The sequence below is a fragment of the Anabrus simplex genome, chromosome 3, assembly GCF_040414725.1.
Source record: "Anabrus simplex isolate iqAnaSimp1 chromosome 3, ASM4041472v1, whole genome shotgun sequence".
Classification (NCBI taxonomy): domain Eukaryota; kingdom Metazoa; phylum Arthropoda; class Insecta; order Orthoptera; family Tettigoniidae; genus Anabrus; species Anabrus simplex.
This window is the reverse complement of record NC_090267.1, coordinates 460,459,016-460,483,911: the sequence shown is the minus strand read 5'-3', so window position 1 is coordinate 460,483,911 and position 24,896 is coordinate 460,459,016. Positions and strand designations below refer to the sequence as shown.

Below are 24,896 nucleotides of genomic sequence, written 5' to 3'. Positions count from 1 at the left end.
CCTGAGAGTTAAAACAACGTAAGTAACATTTTAGTAATTTTACAGGAGATAGGAAAAACATCAGTTGAAGAACATTCATTGTTCATTGCTTCATTGTGACTTAGGCAATAAATGTTCACCATTGTTCTTTATGTATGTTGTGTAATTTTGATCACTGAACACATTCACTAATATAATTGACACTTATAATGGTTAATTAGTACGTTACTGCCATAAAAATGAAATGACAGTGGACTAACGTTTATATGGCTCTAAATTTTATAAAATGAATAAAATGTGACTTACTTTGGCTTACCTTTCAGGTACGGAACTTATTTCGGCTCCTTGGCTAAATGGATACCGTTGTGACCTTCGGATCGGAGGGGATTGGGTTCGATTTCCGGCCGGTTCGGAAATGGGTGTTTGTGTTCGTCTCAATATAAAGTTTCATCTACATACAACACATCGCACAGCCAACCGCCACAGAAACACCTAATAACCGAGATATCTACCTCCACACTGAGTTGTCGTAAGGAAGGGCATTCGGACCTAACACTGGTATTAATCATCACTGAGGCCGACCCCAAGCTGGAAAAAGACCAAGAAGTAGAAGATAGGGGAGAAACAACTGGATACATAGGTAATAATGAACGAGTGAATGATTCGTATGCATATTTTTGAGAATGGGACAAGAGAACAATACTGATATACACAATAGGGACGTTGAATTATTAAAAATATGCATGGATGTAACACTAACATTCTTTCCTTTCCATAGCGTTTTTCCGTAAGCAAAGGCCCAAGTGGGACCTCACGAAAATAGAACCACCGTTAAATGAAAGTATAGATTAGATTTCCTAAACGAAAATAAAAGAGAACTCTCTCAAAGTTCGATGCATATATTACGTGACACCGTGATGAAGCCACCGGACTACCAATAGTAAATGTATGCCTTCCTCACACCTTTGATCGAGTGATATATCTCGAATATTTCAGTTAAAAGGAATGTCATATAAATAAAATCGATAGGGAAATTTAATGCAATTTTGTTGTTTTTAAATTTCATGAATACCAAGTTAATATATGTACAGTGTGGCCGTCTTAATTACAGAGGATCTATACAGTATCTTTCTTCGTGAAAAAATAGTTCAGTTGACCACTGAAATGCGTGTAGCCTGACTTATGGACGCTACTATAGAAGGATTTCTATTGTAGTTAATAAGATTTTAAGTTGTTCCTTTTCTTTCATTTAATATAATATTACTCGTCCTATATCTGTTTCTCATTATTAGGTTTGTACACTTTGACTTAACCAGAGATTTATTATAAGGTGTCTAATAAAACTTGAAGGCGTATTTTACAAAACTTGTATCGTGATGAGTTTACCATGCACTTTACGCTGGATGTTACTCCTCGACAATGCTGCCTATTGTCGGAGGATATCTGTGGTAAGTGATGGCATGATACGTACGTCTAGGGTTTTAAATATTTCTTTGAGAATCACAAGATCAGTAAAGTTTAAAATTGCTCTCAAATGCTTGAATTGTTCACTGTGAATAAAGTAATCTAATCACTTAAAATATTTTCAAATTGTGATTGCACAAACTTTTTTCTTAGAGGCAGTGAAAGGAGGCTGTTCTCTTAATCAATTCACGAAGGCCAGAGAGGAAGGAACTGTCACTATAGCATCATCACTAGAGATTCAGCTACAGATCCTTCGCAGGGAAAATATTATCCACAATAGAAACACTTGTCTGTGAAATATTTTAAAGAGGAACATCCCAATTATTTTCACGATTCCTTAATTTCTTATGTCTGTTACACATTTCACAGTGAACTATAGGTAGGAGGACTTCTTGCAGTTCATATTGTGTTCAGTAGCTGGCGTTGTTGCCGCGCATGGAAATACTCATGCGGCGGTCTGCACGTCCCTGATGGAACTGTCCGGCGGGTACTGGAGGTGGATAGCGCCAACGACGAGGGCGAGACAATAAGTGGCCGTCGGTGGAAGCTCGTCCTCTGAATGGTGGCAATGGCTCCCCTGTCGGAGGAGACTCTCCTTGTTTCACCACCCCTTCCTCCTCCTCTTCCTCGTCCAGCTCCACCTCCGTCCATCGTCGACCTGCAGACACACAAAAGGAAGTTAATTCAAGTCGAAGTTTTCGATGGGGGAATTAGAATATTTTCCACCAACAGAGAATTTCAAAAATTAGATGTTAGGCTATGCAGGCGTTTGCTCTACAAACCAATGTTTCATCCTAGGCCTGACACTAGTCATCAGACTCTGGGGTGTACGCAAGTGATTTATTTTAGTTTTCTTTCCCCTCCCTGAAGGGGAGGGGCGGGCCACCTTGAAGGTTACGCCTTAACCCTGGCCAGGAGTTTCGGCGGGCTGAGGAATGAACAATGGCATTAGGAAGAGGGGAATTTGAAGTGAGAAAGAGGGAGGTGCACGGGGGAATTTTTTTCTTCTGTTTTTTATGTGCCTTTTAGTTTTTTAATACAAGTGCATAATAATAGGGTAACGCATAACATTTGTTTTTTCTTTTGTTAATATAAGTGCAGGCTCATAAATAGTATAATAATAATAATAATAATAATAATAATAATAATAATAATAATAATAATAATAATAATAATAATAATAATAATAATAATAATAATATTTTTTCTATCTCCCTTATGTCGCACCGACACAGGTCTTGTGGCGACGAGGTGATAGGAAAGGCGTAGGAATGGAAAGGAAGCGGCCGTGCCCTTAATTAAGGTACAGCCCCAGCATTTGCCTTGTGTGAAAATGGGAAAGCACGGAAAACCAATTTCAGGGCTGCCGACAGTGGGGTTCGAACGTACTATCTCCCGGATGGAAGCTCACAGCTGCGCGTCCCTAACCGCACAGCCAAATCGGCCTGTAAAAATAATAATAATATTATAATATGCTTTACAATACATTCACTTCCTTATCAATAGGTACACATAACAATTTTAACAAGTACAATACTATATTAACATAAAGTAAACAAGAATAAGTTAGTAATTTGATTAGGGTAATAATATTTTTAATTATTCTTCAATATGTACTGAAACAATATATCTTAATAAGCGGATCATGTTTTTGTAATGGATAATAATATGAGATGTATACTGTGAGGAGAGGGAAAAGAAATCATGGAATATACAATAGATATATAAATGAACTGAATGATTTGTGTACATAATGTGATGATATGGAAGGCGAACAGAGAGTATGACATCCTAAACCCCCACGGTTGTCGGAAGCGTTTGGTGAGAGACCTGGAGTGTGAGTGCTGTGAGTAGGGAAACTGAATTCTATCTATCTATCTATCTATCTATCAAATGCTTTCATTCCCCACCCTGAAGGGGTGGGGTGGGCCACCTAGAGGGTGTCGCCCTCTCTCTGGCCAAGAGATGCGGGCGGGTTGGGGAGATGTGATGGAAGAAGGAGGTGGGTAAAACTGAATTTATCAGAAGCCCATTAGTAGAGACACTGTGTGATAACTGCATACGGGAGATAAGTCTCCACAATGGAGTTAGTGCCCTCCTAGCAATTACTACCCCAGAGTGAGTGGATAGGGCCTGATACATCCTGAGTTTAGTGTGAGGCCTAACAAGGAATCCCTTCCAACTGTAAGTCTCTGATCTGATTTGAGATTTGGTACAATGACTTCAGTAGGAATGTTTCATTGAGCCATATCAAAATTAGATGCTCAGTCTGATATTTAGCTCCTGTTTTGGGGTGTCAAAGTTAGCTCATTTAAACACCGCGTAGACAGGAGTAGCGGCGGGAAGCATGTAGAAACTACTATGAAAATCCACAGCCTGTTTCCAGTCATTCGACCGGGTCAGGAATGGAATGAATGAAACTACCATCTAGCGGCGAGGATAGGAATTGTGCCGGCTGCCGAAGTCTGTCGCACTCTCCTGGGGCAATGATTATGAATGACAGGTGAAATGAAATGATATTGGAGTGTGTTGCTGTAATGAAATATGACAGGGAAAACCGGAGTATACGGGAAATGAACCACGGAACCCAGCGGTGTGAGGCCGGCGCGCTGGCGCCTGAGCTACGAAGGCTCTTAATTCTACTATAGTCACTATAATGTTAGTATTTATTGCCGTAAATGTAGCGGTGCAAATTACATCTAAAAAAGTAAAATATTTTGGCCCTGTTTTACGGCCGTATTCCCTTCCCGACACCAACCCTACATGGAGGGATGTAATCTCTATTGCGTGTTTCTGTGGTAGTTGGTAGTGTGCTGTGTTGTCTGAATATGAAGAGGAGAGTGTTGGGACAGACACGAACACCCAGTCCTCGAACCAGAAGAATTAACCAGGAGTGATTAAAATCCCAGACCCGGCCAGTACTCGCAATGAGGCGATAAAGGCGTCGATGATTGGCTTATATGAGGCGAATGGAGGAGGATAGGTCACCTGGGAGGATAATGGACGAAGACGACGATAGCTGATTCATTTTCTAATGATTTAAATATAAGAGCTATGGAAATGAACGAAGTCCCAGATAGTAACAGATAAAGCATTGTGAGGCATTTAATAAATTCACAGAGGCTTGCAGACTGAACATTTAAAGGCGTAACAATCTATAATTAATATGTATGTAATTAACTTCGCAAAGTTTACTTCGCATAGTCGGTATTATTTGATCACCTTAAAATACGACGGGACTGAGCAAATATCCTGCCAAGTTGGGGTTTAGCCTCTCAGCCCGGCTAATGGAAGTGATTGTGCGTGTGTGGTGCGCGCATGCACGGGTGTCATTACAAGGACATTGGTACAAATGAAATATGTTGATATTCAGATTGCAATACAAGATAAAATCTTACATTAGAACGAGATCAGTATGATAAAGGTAAACAGATTTACAGTGAAAGATATGTTCAGATTAAATCTAAAATCCAACTTTCGGGACTTCTTAGAAAATAAACTGAGGAGATCTGTTGGTTCCTGTAATATAATGTTTCATGGCAACTCTGAAAATGTGATTGTCATCGATTTAGCATCTCCACCGTTGTCCGGTCCCAAGCTCGGAATGAGAAAGGAGGGGGGTTAGTTGGGTCGGCAGCCAGCTTATAAAAACAGCTGAGTGTTAAGCGGCGGTAAATAACTCGACCCCCTAAGGTAGGCAAACGGCTTTGGGCGGAGGAACCTCCTTAGGATAGGGTGATGGTCCCCCAGGAGAGGAAATGCCACCGAAATCCAGTGTGTTCTGACCTAACAGCAAGGCAGGCTGAGAAGGAACCTTTTATTTCTTAGTTCCCAACGGCTGTGGATGTGTAAGAAGTCGTGCCAGATGGATTGTCTGTATATGAGCAACTCAATTGTACTCTGAGCCTATGGCAGTCCATTGCAGTTCTGGTGCTGGAAACTGCATGTCTGATGCTATGTGTGCCGCAGTGAATGGCTCCAGGACCATAGCAAGTTTCTATCCACCTTCAACAAAATCATGCCTATGGCATTCTCTCCTGCTGTTATCTAAGCGCCCAACGGCGATAGGATAAGCATGACGGAAGCAGGTTTGGGTAAACTGGAAGCTTCTAGTATCGACCTGCACGTTGGTGGCAGATGTGTGACGGTAGTCTTCCTGACACCCTGTGACTGCTCAGTAATCCGGTCCTACATCTGTGACTATACTGTTAGTAATAAGAGTTGGTGTCTGACATTTCTTAGAGGGAGGTCCGTTTACTGCCTGCCGAGGCGGGATAAAAGAAGTGGCTGTGTGGTTGCCATGGAAACGAGGGTGAGGCGACTGCGGTTACCATGGAGATAAAACTTCAGGGCAGCTCGCCTTTCTGGGAGTTGCCAAACCTCTCACTGTCACTGATAAGAACCTGATTGTTTGTATAAGAGTGATCGCAAATGGGACGACACCGCCTGGCCAGGTAGTCTACAACAGATCACAGCGGTCAGAATGAAGGAGGGAACAAGTGAGCCGGAAGCGAGGGGTAAGAGCATGTAGAAAGGAATGCTGGAATGTGGCAACATCGTGAAATGGCACGTGCAGTGCTCCTCCCTCCAACCTTACCTGTCAGACGCCAACTTAAGTTAAGTCTAGTATAGGCATACCTACTTAGGACCACCGCTGCCCACCCTGAATGGGGAAAGGCCATAGAAAATGTGGACTAAACATCGGTAGTCACTTTCAAAACCTGTCTGGGAAACCGCTCTCAGAGGGTTAGCCCAACTTGCTGTCTAAATAATGAAAGAAAGAAATCTACGTTGATCACTATTGGTGCATGGAACGTCAGAACATTATTAGACAACGATAGAAAATCAGGAAGAAGAACAGCTCTCATCAGCCATTAGATAAAGAGACTGTTGCGACCGAAGAAGCAACATATCGGACCCAAATAACAAAGTTCATTTCCATAGGCGCACAAATAGAATTTTGAAACAAGTCAGATGGAGGACCAGACTGCCCTAAACGAGCAGACACAAGACATCACTCAGAAGGTTATTTAACATATTTATTACACATGAATAAATACCACATATTTACGTATATGTACAAACACTGTAGAGATACATCAAGATGCGTGTACTGCTGCGGTCGCCATGTTCAGTCTGACGATAATAATGGACGTGGCAGCACGTTGCCAACTGTGAAAGTGACAAATGAAATGCAACAGGCGAGTTGCCAACACAAAAGCCGCAACATACCCCCACCTTCGAGGGATCTCAACACTCAAAATCAATTTCTAGTGTCTTATACACAGTCACAGACAAATGAACGAAAAAATCTTCACATACAACATATACAAAATATACGAATTACAAAAAATCTTTGGGTACTGGGCACAATTTTACTATGGTACGGTGAAAGAGACCATTTTTTATTTTCACAATGACAACACGAGTAATAATATCACAATCAGGATGGAGCTTCTCGATTATGATAGTCATCCAAGCCTGAGGTGGAAGGTTATCCTCCCTTAGGAGCACCAAGTCATCCACAGCTGGACTCCATTTTCCAATGGAAGACCATTTACGTCTTTGTTGAAGTGATTGTATGTATTCCTGTGACCACCTCTGCCAAAAAACGTGATACAGATGTTGCAGTAAATTCCATTTAGTTAGACAGGAGCGGGATTAGTTGGATATGTCTGGAGAGGGGACAGAGGTCAATCGTCTCCCAGGTGTCAAATAGCATTAATAATTGGGGTCGTCAGTCATTGAACAGAGACGTCTCTAGTTCAACACAGACTCAATTTGATACAAAAGAGTACTCAGCTCTTCAAAATTAAGAATACATTTTCCTGTGATTTTGCGGACTTTATTCCAGTCTTCCAATGCTCACCGAAATGAGGACTGTAGGGTGGAATAAACTTCCAATTCATATTAAAATTAGATTAATATTCTTCTATTTCAGTACAGCTATCCTTAAAAAAAATTAATAACTCATTGTTGTCTCGAACAAAATTTGTGCCATTATCACTCAAGATGAGATTTGAAAATCCTCTACGGGCCGTAAATCTTCTAAATACAGCGAGGAAGTCCTGTGTCGTTAGATTCTTCACAGTTTCAAGATGTATTGCCTCAGTGGCAAGACAAACAAAGAGTGCAATGTATGCTTTAAATTTTATCTTACTCCTCCGTTTATCACTCTTCATAATGACTGGGCCACCATAATCAAGGCCAACCTTAACAAAGGGTAAAGGGTTCAACTCTATACGAGGGTGACTGGCCCATTATGTGAGTGGAGAGTGGAGGTTTGCTTCTAAAGCACTTGTAATACGAATGGTTAACACCACATGGAATCCTAAAACTGTTACGCAAAGAAAACAATACAGCCAGACGGCCGTAATGCAATAGCATCTCATGTACATGTTAAACAATCATTTTAGCAGCAAAGTGTTTCGGAGGAAGTATGATAGTGGGTTTCTCATTTTATTTCAACTGAGAATTCAAGAGTCGACCATCGACTCTCAACAAACTCTAATCATGCAGGAATGGGTTAAAAGTTTTTAATGTGCTCGAAGAGGCAACTACAGTACATTACTAAACCTCAAGTCATGAAGTTCCTTCCCATATTCACTAACTTGCATCAGACTTATTATTTTTAATTTCACTAATCCTCAGTTCGTCAGAGGTCAGTGGACCAATGAAATGAGCATTCTTAGTGGAGTGGACGTTGGTAATAAATCTCAGAACATAGCTATAAACTCCCTTAAGTATGAGAAAGGAAGAAAACTTCTCTAACTCAGATGGGTGCACGTTAACTAGCAGGATTCTCAAAAAGGGTTTCGATTCTGCTGTGGTGTATTACTGACAACAAAATCATGATACACTGGGGACAATTCGTGCAACCAGGAGGGACCATGTCACCATACATCAAGAGAAAATATTTGTGAGGGTAAAACACCTCGAGACAAGTGGTCATCTGGACTGCTGTGGGTAGGAACATGTCTCCAATCTGAGAATGAAGTGAGTGATTGAATTTCAGCAACTTTATTAGCAACAAAGATTTTCCAACAATTGGCGGGTTTCTGTAACCAACGCAGAACTATCGTGCTATCAGTCCAGCAGTATGTGGAGAAAGGAATGGGCAATTTCAGAGATTCAGTGACCTTACTCATAAGGCGAAAAAGAAATAGGGCACCACACAGCTCTAAAGGGGCAATATATTGCTGTTTCAATCGAGCAACTCTTGATTTAGAAGTCAACAGGATCACTGATAGCTCATCATTATCACATACTGCCCTAGCATACACGCAAAGCACCATTGGCAGCTTCTGAAGCGTCAGAAAAGCCATGGATAGCAATAACCTTATTCTTAGAAAAGGGCATTACATTTCTTTGCACTCTGAGTTCATTAAGAAAGGGGAGCTCACTGTAGATAGCATTCCAGATTTCAATAATTTCAGATGCAGATTCTAACGGATCATCCCAATCGATTTTCAATTGCCAAAGAGACTGAAGGATAAGTTAACACTTTAATACGCCACATCCTAACAATCCAAGGGAATCAATTATGGAGGCAATAATAGAATGCTTCTCTTCGTGACTTCCTTAGGTACTTTCTTCAAATTTATTTGAAACTGAAACTCATCACATTTAGGATGTTTTAATAACTTCATCCTTAGTGAGGTTACAAGGGGACAGCATTTATATATCCTCTACAGGGACATTGGCAAGAGCTCCTGGACAATTTGACGTCCACTTTCTAAGATGAAAATGTGCACTATCAAGCTCCTGAGCTTCTTCAACTAAACTAGTACCTGTCAGCAGGTCATCTACATAAAAACAAGAATCAATGATCTCTGATTCAGTGGGGTGAGAATATTTTCGTTCTTCAGCAGGTTAACTAAACGTCTCGTAGCAAGAAAGTGGGCAGTACTTATACCGTATGTAACAGTAGTAAGACGGTAGTCCTTGATCTCTTCATCAGTAGATTCACGCCAAACAATTTTCTGAAGGTTTCTGTGGTCAGGATGAATTAGCACACATCTGTGCATCTTAGTAATGCCAGCTGTAAGAGCAACAAAATAGATTCTGAACTGTAAAACAGTGGACAGAAAGTCAGGCTGAATAGTAAGACCAACCAATAACATAGAATTCAATGCTATCCCATTTGATGATTCACAACTTCCGTCAAAAACAACTCTCAGCTTGGTTGTAGCGCTAGAATCCGTGAGCACACAATGATGGGGCATGTAAAATCTTAATGCGTTAGATGTGTCTGAAGGTACAATTTCCATGCGACCCATTTCACTCTATCCATGTATGAAATCTACATACTTCTTTTTCAAGTCTGGAAGTCTAGCAAATTTATTTTCAATCTGTTTGAGCCTTCTAATAGCATTATGATTAGACTCAGCTACATGTGGCACTTCAGCATGAATAGGACGTTTAATAACAAATCTACCAGAATCATCTCTTTGAACACTATTTCACCAAGTGTTCTTCACAAGTCCTTTCTTCAAGAGTAAGAACTGGTTGTTGAAGTTCTTCAAGATCCCAGAACCTTTGGAGTTTAGCGTCAATAGAATCAAGTTTTTCAAGATTGGCACGACGGGGCTTGGCATTTTTCTTAATGCACTACTCAGGGAAAGTGTCTGAAAATACCAAATTCGGTATCTAACAAGGCGGGATAACTTTTTATGCAAAATATCAGAAGACACAATTTAGTTGCAGACATAAGCTCCTAGAAAGATATCGATAGTAGAAGACGGATTAAATGTCTTATCATTCAAAATAATATCAGGAGGAATAACCCAATTGGAACAATTCCTGTGGAAGACGTGGACTTGTGATTGTGTTCACAACTGCACAGTTCAACTTCAATGTATAATCTGAGACATTAGAGAACAATACAGCGTTGCATGAGGAGCTTACAGGTGACATATTCGCATCGCCTATATCAACAATAGGTAGACGACAAGTGCTTGTACGGATGCCAAGCTTCTTGACAAGATCAGAAGTCACAAAGGGTAACTGACTCGCAGAGTCTAACAAAGCTATAACTAGTACAATCTCTCATGAACTAACTTATACTATTACACACGCTGTGCTGAGCAAAACAACCATCATAGCGGTGGGTGAAATAATTGCAGACCTTGTAGCATTTGTATTATTATTATTATTATTATTATTATTATTATTATTATTATTATTATTATTATTATTATTATTAGGAGCTGTTTGTTACTTGTAAAACAATAAATTGTGGAGTACATTACACTGGAGGCACTGTTTGGAAACATGAGAAGCGGAAAAACACAAGTAACAATGTTTTCCCTCACAAACTTGCGACGATGATCAATGTTCGCTTGTTTTAACTTTCTACAATCGGAAATGCTTCGCTCTACGGTTCTAAAAGTTTAACCTATTCCACCCGGGTCACAGAATTGCAGTATACAGATAACAATGCTTATCCAGCCCACACACCAGAATAACTTCAACAATCTGTCATCTGCCTCAATAGAGCTTATGAACGTTTAGGCCTAACTGTGAACATTCAGAAGACTAAATAGTTACTCAGCCTGCTTCTGGATACCCCCACCCTAGATTTTGATACCACCATATCTGGCACAGCCCTGGAAAGGATGGAGCACTTCTTGTACCTTGGGAGTATTCTCTCAACGCGCTGTACCTCTGAGAAGGACGTGGAAAACAAAATGCAGGCTGCCCATGTGGTCTTTTGACGTCTCTCACATCGTGTATTACAGAGCAAAGGTCTAAGTATCTGCACGAAAATAATGGTGTACCAAGTTGTTGTTATTTCTACGTTACTCTACGGGTGTAAAACGAGGATCCATCATGAATATAAAATGGGATGACTATATAACTAATATAGCAGTTCTCGAGAGAGCTAAACAGAATCGAAGCCACCAACGTTGGTCATCGGCTTAGATGGGCAGGCCATATCCATCATATGATTGACAGTAGACTCCCTCGGCAAATCCTGTCTGGTGAACTCAGCACTGGCAAGACGACTCGTGGTGCTTCTCTGAAGCGATATAAAGAGCAACTTAAGCAGACTGTGAAAAGAGTAGATATAAACCCAAATACTTGGGGTACTCTCGCATTGGATCGCCCTCGCTGGCGTGCTACCATCTCAGCTGCATTTGCACAGTTTGAGCAGGAACGTCGAAGACAGGAAGAGGAAACTCTCCAGAGAAAGAAGCTACTCAAGCACTGGCACGTCACCTACCTTTCATCGGATGCAACATGTGTGGCCGCATATTTTATGCAAGAATTGGTCTGATAAGCCATCAGCGCCACCTTCATCGTGTGTACTAAGGATTACGGAACTGCAGGTGAGAAACGAAAACTCGGATAGGAGTATCGGCCGACGACGATGAGCATCTGGTGGGGACAGAAGTCCCTTTGTGTCTACGTTTAGAACGCCAGGATGTCATGTACACCCACTTAAAGGCGTGGAGGGACAAGTTTCCGGCTTAAATACTAGCCATTCCAGTACAAGGACACTTGTGTTATCGCTACGGTGAAGAGGGTTTTCCCCCGCCCCGCTCAGGTGGAATATTTCTGATGGATGGATTTCAATGCCAATGGACTTACGTCCCCATAGTTTATTAGAAATAGGCAATGCACATTACAATGAATATATCAAATACTAGAAATCGAAACAAAAATAATTCATTATGAATAGCCACACAAACAGAAAGGAAATTTCTCCCTCTTTCCTGGTCCTTATTCCAAATCATATAGAGCCGACTTTCATGTGAATTAAACGCAGTTTTACGGCCGTAAGCCCTTCCTGACTCCAACCTTATGCGAAGGAATATATTGTACCGGTTACGACCTGTACATGCCGTATTTTTACTATTAATTGTACTTCATCATCATGCAAGACGTTCAAAGCGAATTTGGTTTGTTTACGTTCAGGGGAGCGAGCAGGCGAGCCAGCGACAGCTGTGTGTGTGACGTAACTGCAGGGACAGGATAGACTACCCACCTGACGCCACGTGTAGCCTGCATGACCTGGTATGTTCTGGATATGAACGTCACGCCTTCGCGAACATTCGATGTTGAAAAATTTCGAAACTTCTATAATAGTAATCGCAGCTACTTGAGCGATACGTCATTTTGAAGAGGAAACGTTTCAAATTGTGAATCTCAAGTAAATCCGTCGAGGGATTCGCGAGATAATCAGCCTCAAAGAGATCACATTATCTGATGACGTAGGAGCCCCAAACTGAATATAAGCTGAGCTCACTGGACCTGATGACACAGTCATAGCTGGGTGTCCAGCCTGATTCTCCACGCTGCAGTTTTCGTCGAAGTGCTGACAGAGGCTATCTTCGAATATTCCAAGTCTTCATATGGGACTTAAACTCTGACAGTCGTGTTGAAATTATAAATTGTGCGCGTGTGAACTCTAATGTATAAGAAAGTCTTTGTAATGAACATTGAGTTTATCAGTTAAGTTGAACTTGTAATTTTTGCGTGTGATGAAGATCAAATTATTCAAAGTCTTTATACCGGGTGGTACAGCTGCCACTATTTTTTCCCGAATATATGCAACCAGCTAGGACGTAAATGCATCTTAGTCCCATCTTGTGCAACACCTTACAGCAATGTTACGTGCAGTTAACCCGATGTAGACTTCTCCGCACAATGGAAAAATGGTACAAGAGGCAGTAAGTGAGGTCCATCTCAAAAAAACTGTACCATGTATGTAGAGCGGTGTCCAATACTCTACTAATTTTTACGAAATGTTACTATACTGTACAAACCATAAACACGCCTATAGCTGTCGGTAGAGAATTGCGCACCTGATTGGTCCAAGAGGCCATTTTCTTTTGATAGAATGGGCGGTCGTGGTATCATAGAAAACGTGATAGGGTAAGACCAATTACAGACATGTCAATGCACCACCATTTTGTACAGTCTCATCACATCGAAATTGATAGAAACGTGTTTTGCACTGTAGTTTATAATCTGTGGCACGCAAATGCTGTACAGCAGATGTGATAACTTACGCCATGTAATTGCTACCGTTAGAGCGATCAAAAAAGGCATAAAACGGGACCATAAGGCTGTAACTCATCAGTAACTTGTCGAAGCGGGAACTTCCGCTCTCCTTGTGAATACAGAGTTACAAGGATGGCGCTTGTACGTTGCAAATAGCTGCGCGGATTTACGTATGGAAGACGTACCTCGATAGGTTACTTGAAGCAGGAAGGGTTCCAACCATTCTTGAGTCATGCATTTTTTAATGTCATTTCGTATTCGCCTAGGCATCGTTTACGAAGACCGTTCTGAAGTCTCCGATACTTCTACGGAAGTTATAATAAACAGGTATCATAAATATCGCCACATACGCACCGATTGTGAATACCACCTGAAACATAACGCTGGACTCATTCAACCAAGTAACGCGTAGAAAATGGTTGCAACTATCTGGGCGTAAGAGAGACGCGATTCTTTAGTTCACTGTGGTGTTTGCACATTCGAGTTCAGAACTTTTAACATCAGCTATCAGTATCGAAGCGATAGCCTAGGTAATTCCATTAGTACAGAGCTACGAGACCAATTCTTTGTCGCTTGCAGTGGCTACATGGCGCCAATCGCAGCGAGCATACGATATGTTAGCAGGCATTTAGAGTTCGAATCTAGTTACGAGCTTTTCAATTTTATTTTTATATTATACTTGTAAGGCCATTCGTAATAAATATTTAACGTTCTTAAGTCTCAAAAGTAATTTGCCACCTTTACAAAGAAAGCATACATACGAAAGGAATAATAACATGCGACTTCCATATGGCAAACGACCACAGGGAATGAAGCGCAGTGCACGTGTTGTCAACATTCTGACCCACCCATTCAACCAAGCAACTGCGCACGCTCGACTCGAAGACCAACTAACAGCGGTCTACACTTCATACGTAGGGCACATGAAACAGCATATCGTAATCCTAGCAGCAACGTGTGAGCACGTACTGTACGGTTAGCACGAAAGCAAACATTTGTATTCACGGGATGATTATGTGAGTATGGTACTACTTTATGGAGAAGCAAGGCAAAATGCACGGGAAGCCAGACGCTTGTATCAAGAACGATTTCCTGGACGAAGGCTGCCAACTGCAGATACATTTCGACGTGTTGAAAGACGGTTGCGTGCAACGGGGTCATTTCATACATTACCCCCCGTTCGGGATGCTCCAGTGACGTCTGGAAATAACGACGAAGCTGTTCAAAATGCAATTGCATACAACCCGCACACAAGCTCACGGGCCATAGGAAATGAACTGAACATCAGTCATGTATCTGTACTGCGAATATTGCACCGCCATAAATTCCACCCTTTCCATCAACAGCTGCACCAGGAACTTCACGGAGATGACTTTCCAAAACGGATAGAATTTTCGCAATGGATATTACAAAGAGTCCGCCTCTGTGGTGTAGTGGTTAGCGTGATTAGCTGCCACCCCCGGAGGCCCAGGTTCGATTCCCGGCTCTGCCACGAAATTTGAAAAGTGGTACGAGGGCTGGAACGGGGTCCACTCAGCCTCGGGAGGTCAACTGAGTAGAGGTGGGTTCGATTCGCACCTCAGCCATCCTGGAAGTGGTTTTCCGTGGTTTCCCACTTCTCCTCCAGGCGAATGCCGGGATGGTACCTAACTTAAGGCCACGGCTGCTTCCTTCCCTCTTCCTTGCCTATCCCTTCCAATCTTCCCATCCCTCCACAAGGCCCCTGTTCAGCATAGCAGGTGTGGCCGCCTGGGCGAGGTACTGGTCATACTCCCCAGTTGTATCCCCGACCAAGAGTCTGAAGCTCCAGGACACTGCTCTTGAGGCGGTAGAGGTGGGATCCCTCGCTAAGTCCGAGGGAAAAACCGAACCTGGAGGGTAAACAGATCATGATGATGATGATATTACAAAGAGTTGAAGCTGATGCGAATTTCTTAATGGAAATTCTCTTTAGTGATGAATCCAGATTTCACAACAACGGAACTGTTAACCGTCACAACTTCCATTACTGGAGCGTTGAAAATCCTCACTGGATCAGGGGAGCTCGATTTCAGGTACAATGGGGCGTCAACGTGTGGTGCGGGATACTAGGTGACAAGATAATTGGACCATATTTCTTCGAAGTAAACCTCACGGGACGACGCTATCTAGAGCTTCTTCGTGAGGATGTGCCCCTTATGACACGGTTACGGATGTGGTTCCAGCAGGATGGAGCTCCCCCACACTGGTCGTTGGCAGTACGGAACCACTTGCATAGGGCATATCCTGGACGATGGATTGGACGAGGGGGTCCGGTCACATGGCCGGCTAGATCACCTGACCTTACTCCACTCGACTTTTTCCTCTGGGGTTATTTAAAGGAAAGAGTCTATGAGCAGGAGCCTGAGAGCCCGAATCATTTACGGCGGCTCATCACGGAAGCCTGCAGGCAGAGTCCACCACATATGTTGCAGCAAGCAAGAATGTCTCTCCTCCACCGTGCTCAGATGTGCATTAACGAAGCAGGTGGTCATTTTGAACATTTGCTTCATTAATCGAATGGCCATGCATAAGCCCATCGCACCGCTGTCGGTACAATCTCACTTTATTGCAAATAGCTCTTTTAAGAGCTCCTTAAAAAACAAACATAGCCGAGTACCTGCAATATGAGAACTGATCATGATTTAGATTTGTCGTCAACAACACGACTCTCACGAACATCAACAACGCAAAAAAAATATTCGTCGTACACAAGACTCGAACCGCCTACTAACGAACACCGGTACTCCCCTCTAACTTTCAGCAAGCTCGGCTATCACGGGTTGCTGTTTAGCGCTGTTGTGTTGCTGCTACTTCTAGTCATTCACCAATAATATTCTCTGTACAGGACGTTTCTGCGACACATAATTTTCACGATTCTTTACCCTCAATCGGTATTTTATCATTAATGCTGATTTGCTTGACACAAATAAACGAATTATGGAAAGAGTTGTAAGAGCAGACATTGTAGTGAGTAGTCAAGGTCAATATTTTTAGGTTCGACTATAATCTGCGGGTTGCATAAAACTGCGTGAATAGGGGCAGCTGTACCACCCGGTATAGTAGACTCGGATTATATCCGTCAAGTTGAACTTAAATTTTGCGTGTGTTGGAACTCTGATTATGACAAGTCATGTATTGGACTTCGGTGACAACAGTTGAGTTGAACTTATATTCTGTGCGCTTGTAGAAACTTCGCGATATAACTTACCTTCGTTCTTGTGGAACTGAGTTTATTCATAATTTCATTAATAAACACGGGCCTGTATGAAAGTGTCCGAACTTTCACATGAATGTTAACGCAAGTGATTACCATAATCCTGTGCTACGACACCAAGGTTTCACTCCGAACTCAAACTGTGTTCTTTATCCAATTCAAACCAAATTGTGTATTATTTCTTCTGAACAGTGTGTAAATTATTTGTGGGTGACTGACAGCAGTGTCTTTGATAAACTCTTGAACAGTCACCAATTTTTTCTATGTCAAGTGCGCCTAACAACGAAGTGTGCTTTTCATTTCAACCTTATTTCTTCGTCAAAGTGTTGTATTATTTCATAACTAATAGCAGGGTCGTTGATAAACTCTAGAGCAGTCATACATTTCTTTCAAAGTCAAGTGCTACTTTATTTAGTGGAAAATCATCACGAACTGTGCCAAGTGCGTGAACAATTTTCAGTTTCATTATTTCTATTCATGAACTATGCTTTATTTTCTTCCAATTTCGATGCTACCCGCATCTTCATCTTTAGTGACCTTATACATTCTATCTACAAGATTAAGATATTTTACAACCACATTAAATGAAACTGTGCTGTTAAACCAAAGTGTCGGGGGACTGTGTAAATTTGGACACTCGTGTATGCTATGTGACGAGTGATTACCCCGCAATTACGTCGGAGATCGTCGGAGAACGTCGGAGAGGGTCGGAGACCGTCCAGAACATCGAAAGTTCGAGACTCAAACCCATATCAAACCGACCTGGGTGTTCCGGCCTTATCTATATGTAATATTGACAACTTGCAGAATGTGTTCTAGTCCCGTTCAGCCTGGTGGACTGGGGGCACGGATCATCAAAAGGCGATGTTGAAGACAGCGACTATCAACACTAAGGTGATGTGCACTTTAAAATGCATTTTCTGGATAAAAAACTATTATTCAATCTATGTAAAAAATTTCTTGTAGATAGGACCCTGCCGCCTGTACCAAGCCCTAGCTAGAAAACATCCAGAATAGCCCTGAGACCTACTTCGTGCTAACTTTAAAATTAGTTCGTAAAGTTGGGCTATTTTATCGGTACAATATTCACTATAGCGACTATTTGTGCTTGTGGCAGAGTGACTTTTATATATTACAATCAGAAACCCTCAGATCCCGAGGCAGATAAATGAGCTATATGCAATTAAAATCGTCAGCCCGACCGCGAATCGAAGCCTGGGCCCTGTGAACCGAAGGCCATTACGCTGACCATTATGCCAAATGCCTGGACCGTAATAGAATTGATATCGCTATTTAATATTCATGGTCTCTTACTTCGCAATCCTAGCATCGTTTATTAAATATTCACACTCTAGCACAAACACACCACAAAACGTTATCACATTCAAACTGTATACACAAGATTAACGAGTAAGATGATCGTTTCATGAAACCAAAAGAACAACAGGACAGCTTTCAGATTGTCTTCGGGTAAACTTCCGTTTGACCACACAATTCTATATGTCACGTAGCTGTGAGCTTGCATTCGGGATATGTTGGGTTCGAATCCCACCGTCGGTAACTGTGAGGGTGATTTAGACACCAGAAAAACATTGGAGACATAGTGTACTTTAATTAAGGACAATGCCGCTACTTTTCCCATCCTTCCGTCGCCATAAACCTGCGATGTGCTAGTGCGAAGTTAAAAGACAAAGAAGAATAAAATACACTCTTGTATCTCTCTGGCGAACGGAACTCCAATGTTTTTCCGAGTTTCACTGCCAACAAATTTGTGAAGTCATCAATGCTGGCTCAAACGCTACGGTCGTAACAACTTCAGCTGATATCGTATGCAGTAATTTTTTTTTTGCTAGGGGCTTTACGTCGCACCGACACAGATAGGTCTTATGGCGACGATGGGATAGGAAAGGCCTAGGAGTTGGAAGGAAGCGGCCGTGGCCTTAATTAAGGTACAGCCCCAGCATTTGCCTGGTGTGAAAATGGGAAACCACGGAAAACCATCTTCAGGGCTGCCGATAGTGGGATTCGAACCTACTATCTCCCGGATGCAAGCTCACAGCCGCGCGCCTCTACGCGCACGGCCAACTCACCCGGTCGTATGCAGTAATAATTATACCTGTCACTATACTCCGCGCTGCTTTACTTTACTTCTTTGTGGTTTGGCCGATTTTGGCTCCGTCTGGTGGTTATGTGCTGGAACATAGACATCCAACCAATCCCATGTTGCCATTCATATCAACATATATCGGCGGAGTGCGATCTCTAAAGCTATACTAGACTTAACCAAAGTTGGCGTCTGACAGGTAAGGTTGGAGGGAGGAGCACTGCACGTGCCATTTCACGATGTTGCCACATTCCAGCATTCCTTTCTTACATGCTCTTACCCCTCGCTTCCGGCTCACTTGCTCCCTCCTTCATTCTGACCGCTGTGATCTGTTGTAGACTACCTGGCCAGGCGGTGTCGTCCCATTTGCGATCACTCTTATACAAACAATCGGGTTCTTATCAGTGACAGTGACAGGTTTGGCAACTCCCAGCAAGACGAGCTACCCTGAAGTTTTATCTCCATGGCAACCGCAGTAGCCCCACCCTCGTTTCCATGGCAACCACACAGCCACTCCCTTTATCCCGCCTCGGCAGGTGGTGGTGGTGGTGATTATTGTTTTAAGGGGAAGTACAACTAGGCAACCATCCTCTATATAACACTAATCAGAGGGAAAAAAGGAAGGGGTCCGACACTTCGAAAAATGAAAGTGTCGGCCAAAGGAAGACAAGGGCCGCGAAGGGCATGAAAATGAAAGACTCCCTAGCCCTCGTAAACCTAATAGCGTCGGGGTCGAAAAAGAATAAGAGTTGACCAAGGGAGGTCGGATAGTATAGTTGAAAGCGAGGAGCCTGGCATAAGTAAGTGGAAGCAATGCCAGGACTCTGCTGAGGGCCCCATGGTCGCCAACCCACGCTCCAAAGTTCAGAGCCCCTGGGGTGCGCCTCGGCAGGCAGTAAACGGGCCTCCCTCTAAGATATGTCACACACCAACTCTTATTATTAGCAGTATAATTACCAAGTCTAATATTTACATTCACGACGTGGTTAGCCTATCTTTTTCAGCGTGTACGGTCCACGATTTTTTGCAGTTTTCTGCAGTAATTAGTGTTATTCATGTTAGTCTTCATCTCTCTAGTATAGTTTTTTGCAATTTGCTTTACGTAGCACCGACACAGATAGGTCTTATGGCGACGATGGGATAAGAAAGGCTTAGGAGTTGGAAGGGAGCGGCCGTGGCATCAATTAATGTACAGCTCCAGCATTTGCCTGTTGTGAAAATGGGAAACCACGGAAAGTCATCTTCAGGACTCCCGGCAGTGGTGTTTGAATCTACTATCTCCCGGATGCAAGCTCACAGATGCGCGACCCTAACTGCACGGCCAACTCACCCGATCTCTAGTATAGTACAGTGCCGTATAGCGTAGTTTACAGTTTAGCATAGTATAAGTTAGTAAAATACAGGTTTTAATAGTTCGGTGTATAAAAATACATGTAGTTTTATTTACGTCCGTGTAATAGTTAGTGTACTTAGTTCGTGCGTGTTTAGCATGTCTTAGTGTAGTTCGGGAAAGACAAGTGGCAAGAATGCGACTCTGAGCTCAGTGGAGTGTTCACTTTGTAGGCCATTACCTCCTTCCTGTGCCAGCCATTAGCGGTGAGTGATTAGTTATTTCTTCATTCTCTTTTATTCTTACTAATGTATTGTGTCGGATGTTGTTAATAAGTGTAGTTTTTGGGAATTTGTTTCCAATCCAGATTCATTAGCTTTTCTGAGTACGGTATTACATTTTACGGGGGCTGCTTACGGTGGTCGTATTACATCGGCTGTTCTTTCGGCAGTAGCGCGCTGGCAACAGACGTAAGGTGATGCTCATTTGTTTGCGAAACGTCAACTTAGAAGTAAAGCCATCCGGAGTATACCCTAAGACTCTTAATGAAGTGACAATCTATTTCGTTAGAAGTCTTTCAAGTCAACTCATTGATACAGTTAGTTAAGTGTGCACTTAGTATTTAATGCCATCCCCGGTTTCTAGGGGTGGCGATGCTGCATCTAACTTGGGGGGACCGGGTTCGATTCCAGGCCAGACCAGGGATGTTTACCTAGATCTGAAGGCTGGTGCGAGGTCCACTCAGCGAATGCAAAATCAATTGATTTAGGCACGAATAGGTTAGAACGTATGTGAACAAGGGGCACGTATTATATAACCGTTCTACCGTTATGTTCGGTGAGTTGCATAAATATTAGGGGTTCTGTTAGTTTAGACCGCAAATATTTATGCAAATCTCACTGCAGAACTGTTGTGCGGGTAGAAGACACTTGCGCCGTTCTCAAATTCGTTTGCATTCTAACCTATTAGTGCATAAAATAATTTCCCTGCTGATGAGCTACCTGACGGTGAGATAGCGGCCCCGATCTGGAAAGCCGACAATAATGGCCGAAAGGATTCGTCGTGCTGACAGTGCGTCAACTCGTAATATTGAAGCCTTTGGGATGAGGAGCGGTCGCTAGGTTGGCAAAGGCTCGGTAGTTCTGCAGCACCATGGGGTTTGCTTTTTGTATTTAATAGTGCTTGAATGTGACTAGACCAGTCATTAATTATTCATTTTTGCAAATGGTTTAAAGTCGTAGTAACATATCCAAGGTTTTCGGCGACGTAATGTTGGGAAAGAGCTAGGATTAGGAAGGTAGCGGTCATGCCCTTAATTAGGGTACAGCCCCAGCATTTGCTTGGTGTGAAAAGGGGAAACCACGTGAAACCATCTTCAAGGCTACTGATGATGGGATACGAACCTATCATCTCCCGAAAATGCAAGCTCTCAACTCCGCGACTCTAACCGCGTGGCCAACTCGCTCGGTGTCAGTAAATCTAAGACACGTAATGGATTTTATTAATAATACTAATAATAATAATAGACGAAGAACAGTAGGGTACTCGGAACAAAGAAGATACAGGTTAAAACCGGAATTAATTACCTGAATGAAAGCGTGCTAGAGTGGTGAGGTCATGAGACGTGAATGGATGAAGATAGCTTACATAGGTGAATAAGTAACTTGGAAATAGAAGGCAAGATTAGCAGAGAAAAAAAGAGACCAAATCGATGCTATGTAAACTCAATATTTAAATGATTTAATGTGGAACAAAGTGCTACAAGTCTAGATGCACTTATGGATAAGCTTAGATAATTGACGGAGGCTTGCAGACTTAACTTCCAAAACATGTTGTTATTGTCGTTGTTTGGGTCATTAGTCCATAGACATATTTGATGAAGCTCTCCATGCTACCCTACTCTAGTTCAGTGTATAAAAATAGCTTTAGTTTTATTTACTTCCGTGTATGGTTAGTATACTTAGTTCGTGCGTGTATAGCATGTGTTACTACATCCTACATTTGCTCTAATCTGTTTGCTACATTCATGATTTGGTCTACTCTTACAGTTCTTAGCACCTAAACTTCCTTAAGGAACTAACTGAACAAGTCTTGGGTGTGTTAATATGTGTCTTGTTATTGTACCTTCTCTCATATTCAAACTTCACCAAGTTGTTCTCCTCTCATTAATTTGGTTCAGTATCTCTTCATTCGTGACTTTATCTACCCATCTTACTGTCAGCATTCTTCTGTAGCACCACATTTCACTCTTCCTTTCTGGGGCAGTTATGCCCATTTGTCACTTCCATACACTGCCATGCTCCAGAGGAAAATTTTCAAAAACTATTTGTAATTCCTATATCAATGTTCGGTGTGATCAAGTTTAATTTTTAAGGAAAGGCCTTCCTAGCTTGTGCTTGTGTGTTTGAATAAATCAATACAATTTATTTCTTATCTAATGTATGAAAATGGTGTTCCAATTTCGTCAGTATTAAAGCTTGTGTCATAATCTGGCCATTTTGTTTTGAAGATAGATACTGAACGTGTAATTCGTTACGAAATGTTAAGTACATCTACGGTTGTCGGTTCAATTGTCGTAATAAAAAAATAATTTCACGAATATCAGTAGCGATGTTAATTGTTATCTGCTCCCTGCGGTATTCAGAGTAGGCATACATATTCCTCGTCTCCAGGATTTAATTTCCATTAATATTAGTAGGGATTAGATTCATAAACGTAATAAGTTGCTTCCTGTCACTCACTGTATATTCTATTTCGCTCTCCACTAGAGTTTGGGACAACATGGAATGGTATTCCTCTCGAAATCAGGATTTTAATGCACAGGATAATTTTTATTGATATATTCTCTTTATCTCTTCTGAGAGCAAATTTTCGTCTATAAGGTATTTCATAGAACTTATTTCTTCGTGTTTCATGTAAAATATCACAAAAAACACGTTAGTTTATATTATAGGGTAACGAATTACTATACTCGAAGATAAATAGGCGACTTTTGCACATAACTGAAGAGAAACTACTGCCAGTACTATTACTACCACTACTACTACTAATAATAATCATCATCATCATAATCAGCAGAATGTTTGAATACATTTTCAGATAGAGGAGTAAATAAAACAGAGAAGACAATTGTAAGGAAAATTATGGGACCCATTTGAGAGATTATCACATACAAACTGAGACCACAACAAGGTTTATAGAATGCATCAGAAAAATAGCCCATGCTTTCAGGAAAAGGAGGATTAGTCAACTGTACAGAATGGGCAAAAATAGATTAACAAAACACATTTTTGAACATTTTTGAACACTACGGAACAAAAAATGCTAAAGCAGTTTTTCTTAATGAAGCCTAAGAAAACTTGGAACTACTCTATATTAAAAAAGAGAAAATTCTAAATAGAGAATAATTCAGAAAAACAAAATTTGATAGCGAATTTCCAGAGAAAGTCAAGGTGAAATTAGGCCGTAAGGGACGGGAGAAAGAAAACAACACCGAGGAAGGATGACGAAGTTTTGGGAAGACAAGAAGTAGAAGAAGAAGAAAACTGTTTCATATGATCCTAAGATCGCTTAATCGAATGAATAAACAATAATTCTCTTTAACTACATTTTGGAAAATGTAATGAGAGAATGCAAATTTAGACTTCAAGATAAATGAATCCAGAAATCAGATTAGGATATAAAAATGTTGAAAATGAAACATAATTAATGTCTAAAACGTTGAAATGAAGGGCAGTGGAAAAGGCAAGGGTACATAATTCTTTCATGAAGGCAGAATTTTTTATAATATCCGAAGCCATCTCTTTTCAGTTTGGAATCAGTTAATTTATAAGTGTTAGTTTCTTCAGTCTTCCGAAACTAGTAGTAGTGATAAAAAGGGGACTCTGGGCCAGGGGCTAATGCGCAAGATGGCCGCCGCGCGCAATCTACCTCTAGGGCTACCGCGCAAGATGGCCGCCACGCGCAATCTACCTCTAGGGCTACGCGCTACGTCCTCGGACACCTTCAGAAAATAGGATGTCGTTATCTTATGGAATACTGTCGAAAGAGGCTACTAAAAGGAATACCTGACTTGGAAGAGCAAGTGTTAGCGAACTAGGGGTCATTAGCTGAGCCTAGGTATGATGTATGCTAAGCTGTTGTGTATAACCTCCCTTGGCCAACTCCTGTAGGTCACTTTATTCCGAGGGGGCGGAGGTTGATCAGAGTAAAGCTCCTCCAGGGGCACCGAGCAACCTGTGCTGTTGTTGTGTCTGCAATGGCGAACTTAGGTTTTTTACCTGAGTCTAGCTATGATGTGTGCTAAGCTGTCGTCTGTTTAACCTCCTTGGCCAACTCTTGTAGGACACTTCATTCTGATGTGGTAAGGTTCTAGCAGAGTAAAGCTCCTCCAGGGGCACCCTTGCCTTAGGTAGGAGCCGAGCAACCTGTGATGTTGTGCCTGCATTAGCGAACTCGGGTTTTTTAGCTGGGTGTAGGCATGTTGTGTGCTAAGCTATCGTCTATCCAACCTGCTTGGCCAACTCTTGTAGGGAGTACTTCAGCCCTAGAGGAGCAGAGTAAATGCTACTCCTAAGGATTCGAACGTGGAGTTGACATAAACTCAAAACTAAAGAGCTTAAGTGCAATTCAAATATCCTCACCCTGATTGAAATATGTGTACGATGTGTACTGACTACAGTAAATGTGGAGACATGTTCATCTCAGCAGAAAAAGAATGACTTTGCGAGCTAAGCTGTATTTTCCCCTACCTGGTGTAGTACTAAAAAATGTTG

At 41.8% G+C, this 24,896-nt stretch overlaps 1 protein-coding gene across 1 annotated transcript in view; it reads right to left on the bottom strand.

The window, feature by feature from the left end:
• Nucleotides 1-1,038: 1,038 nt before the first annotated feature.
• The window catches only part of LOC136867432 (ras-related and estrogen-regulated growth inhibitor), a 177,137-nt gene continuing 153,279 nt past the window's right edge, over nucleotides 1,039-24,896 (bottom strand). Inside the window, exon 7 of the mRNA XM_067144635.2 lies at nucleotides 1,039-2,101. Within this exon, the coding sequence (XP_067000736.1) occupies nucleotides 1,854-2,101 (248 nt within the window). The 3' untranslated portion in view covers nucleotides 1,039-1,853. The remainder of the gene's footprint in view (nucleotides 2,102-24,896) is intronic.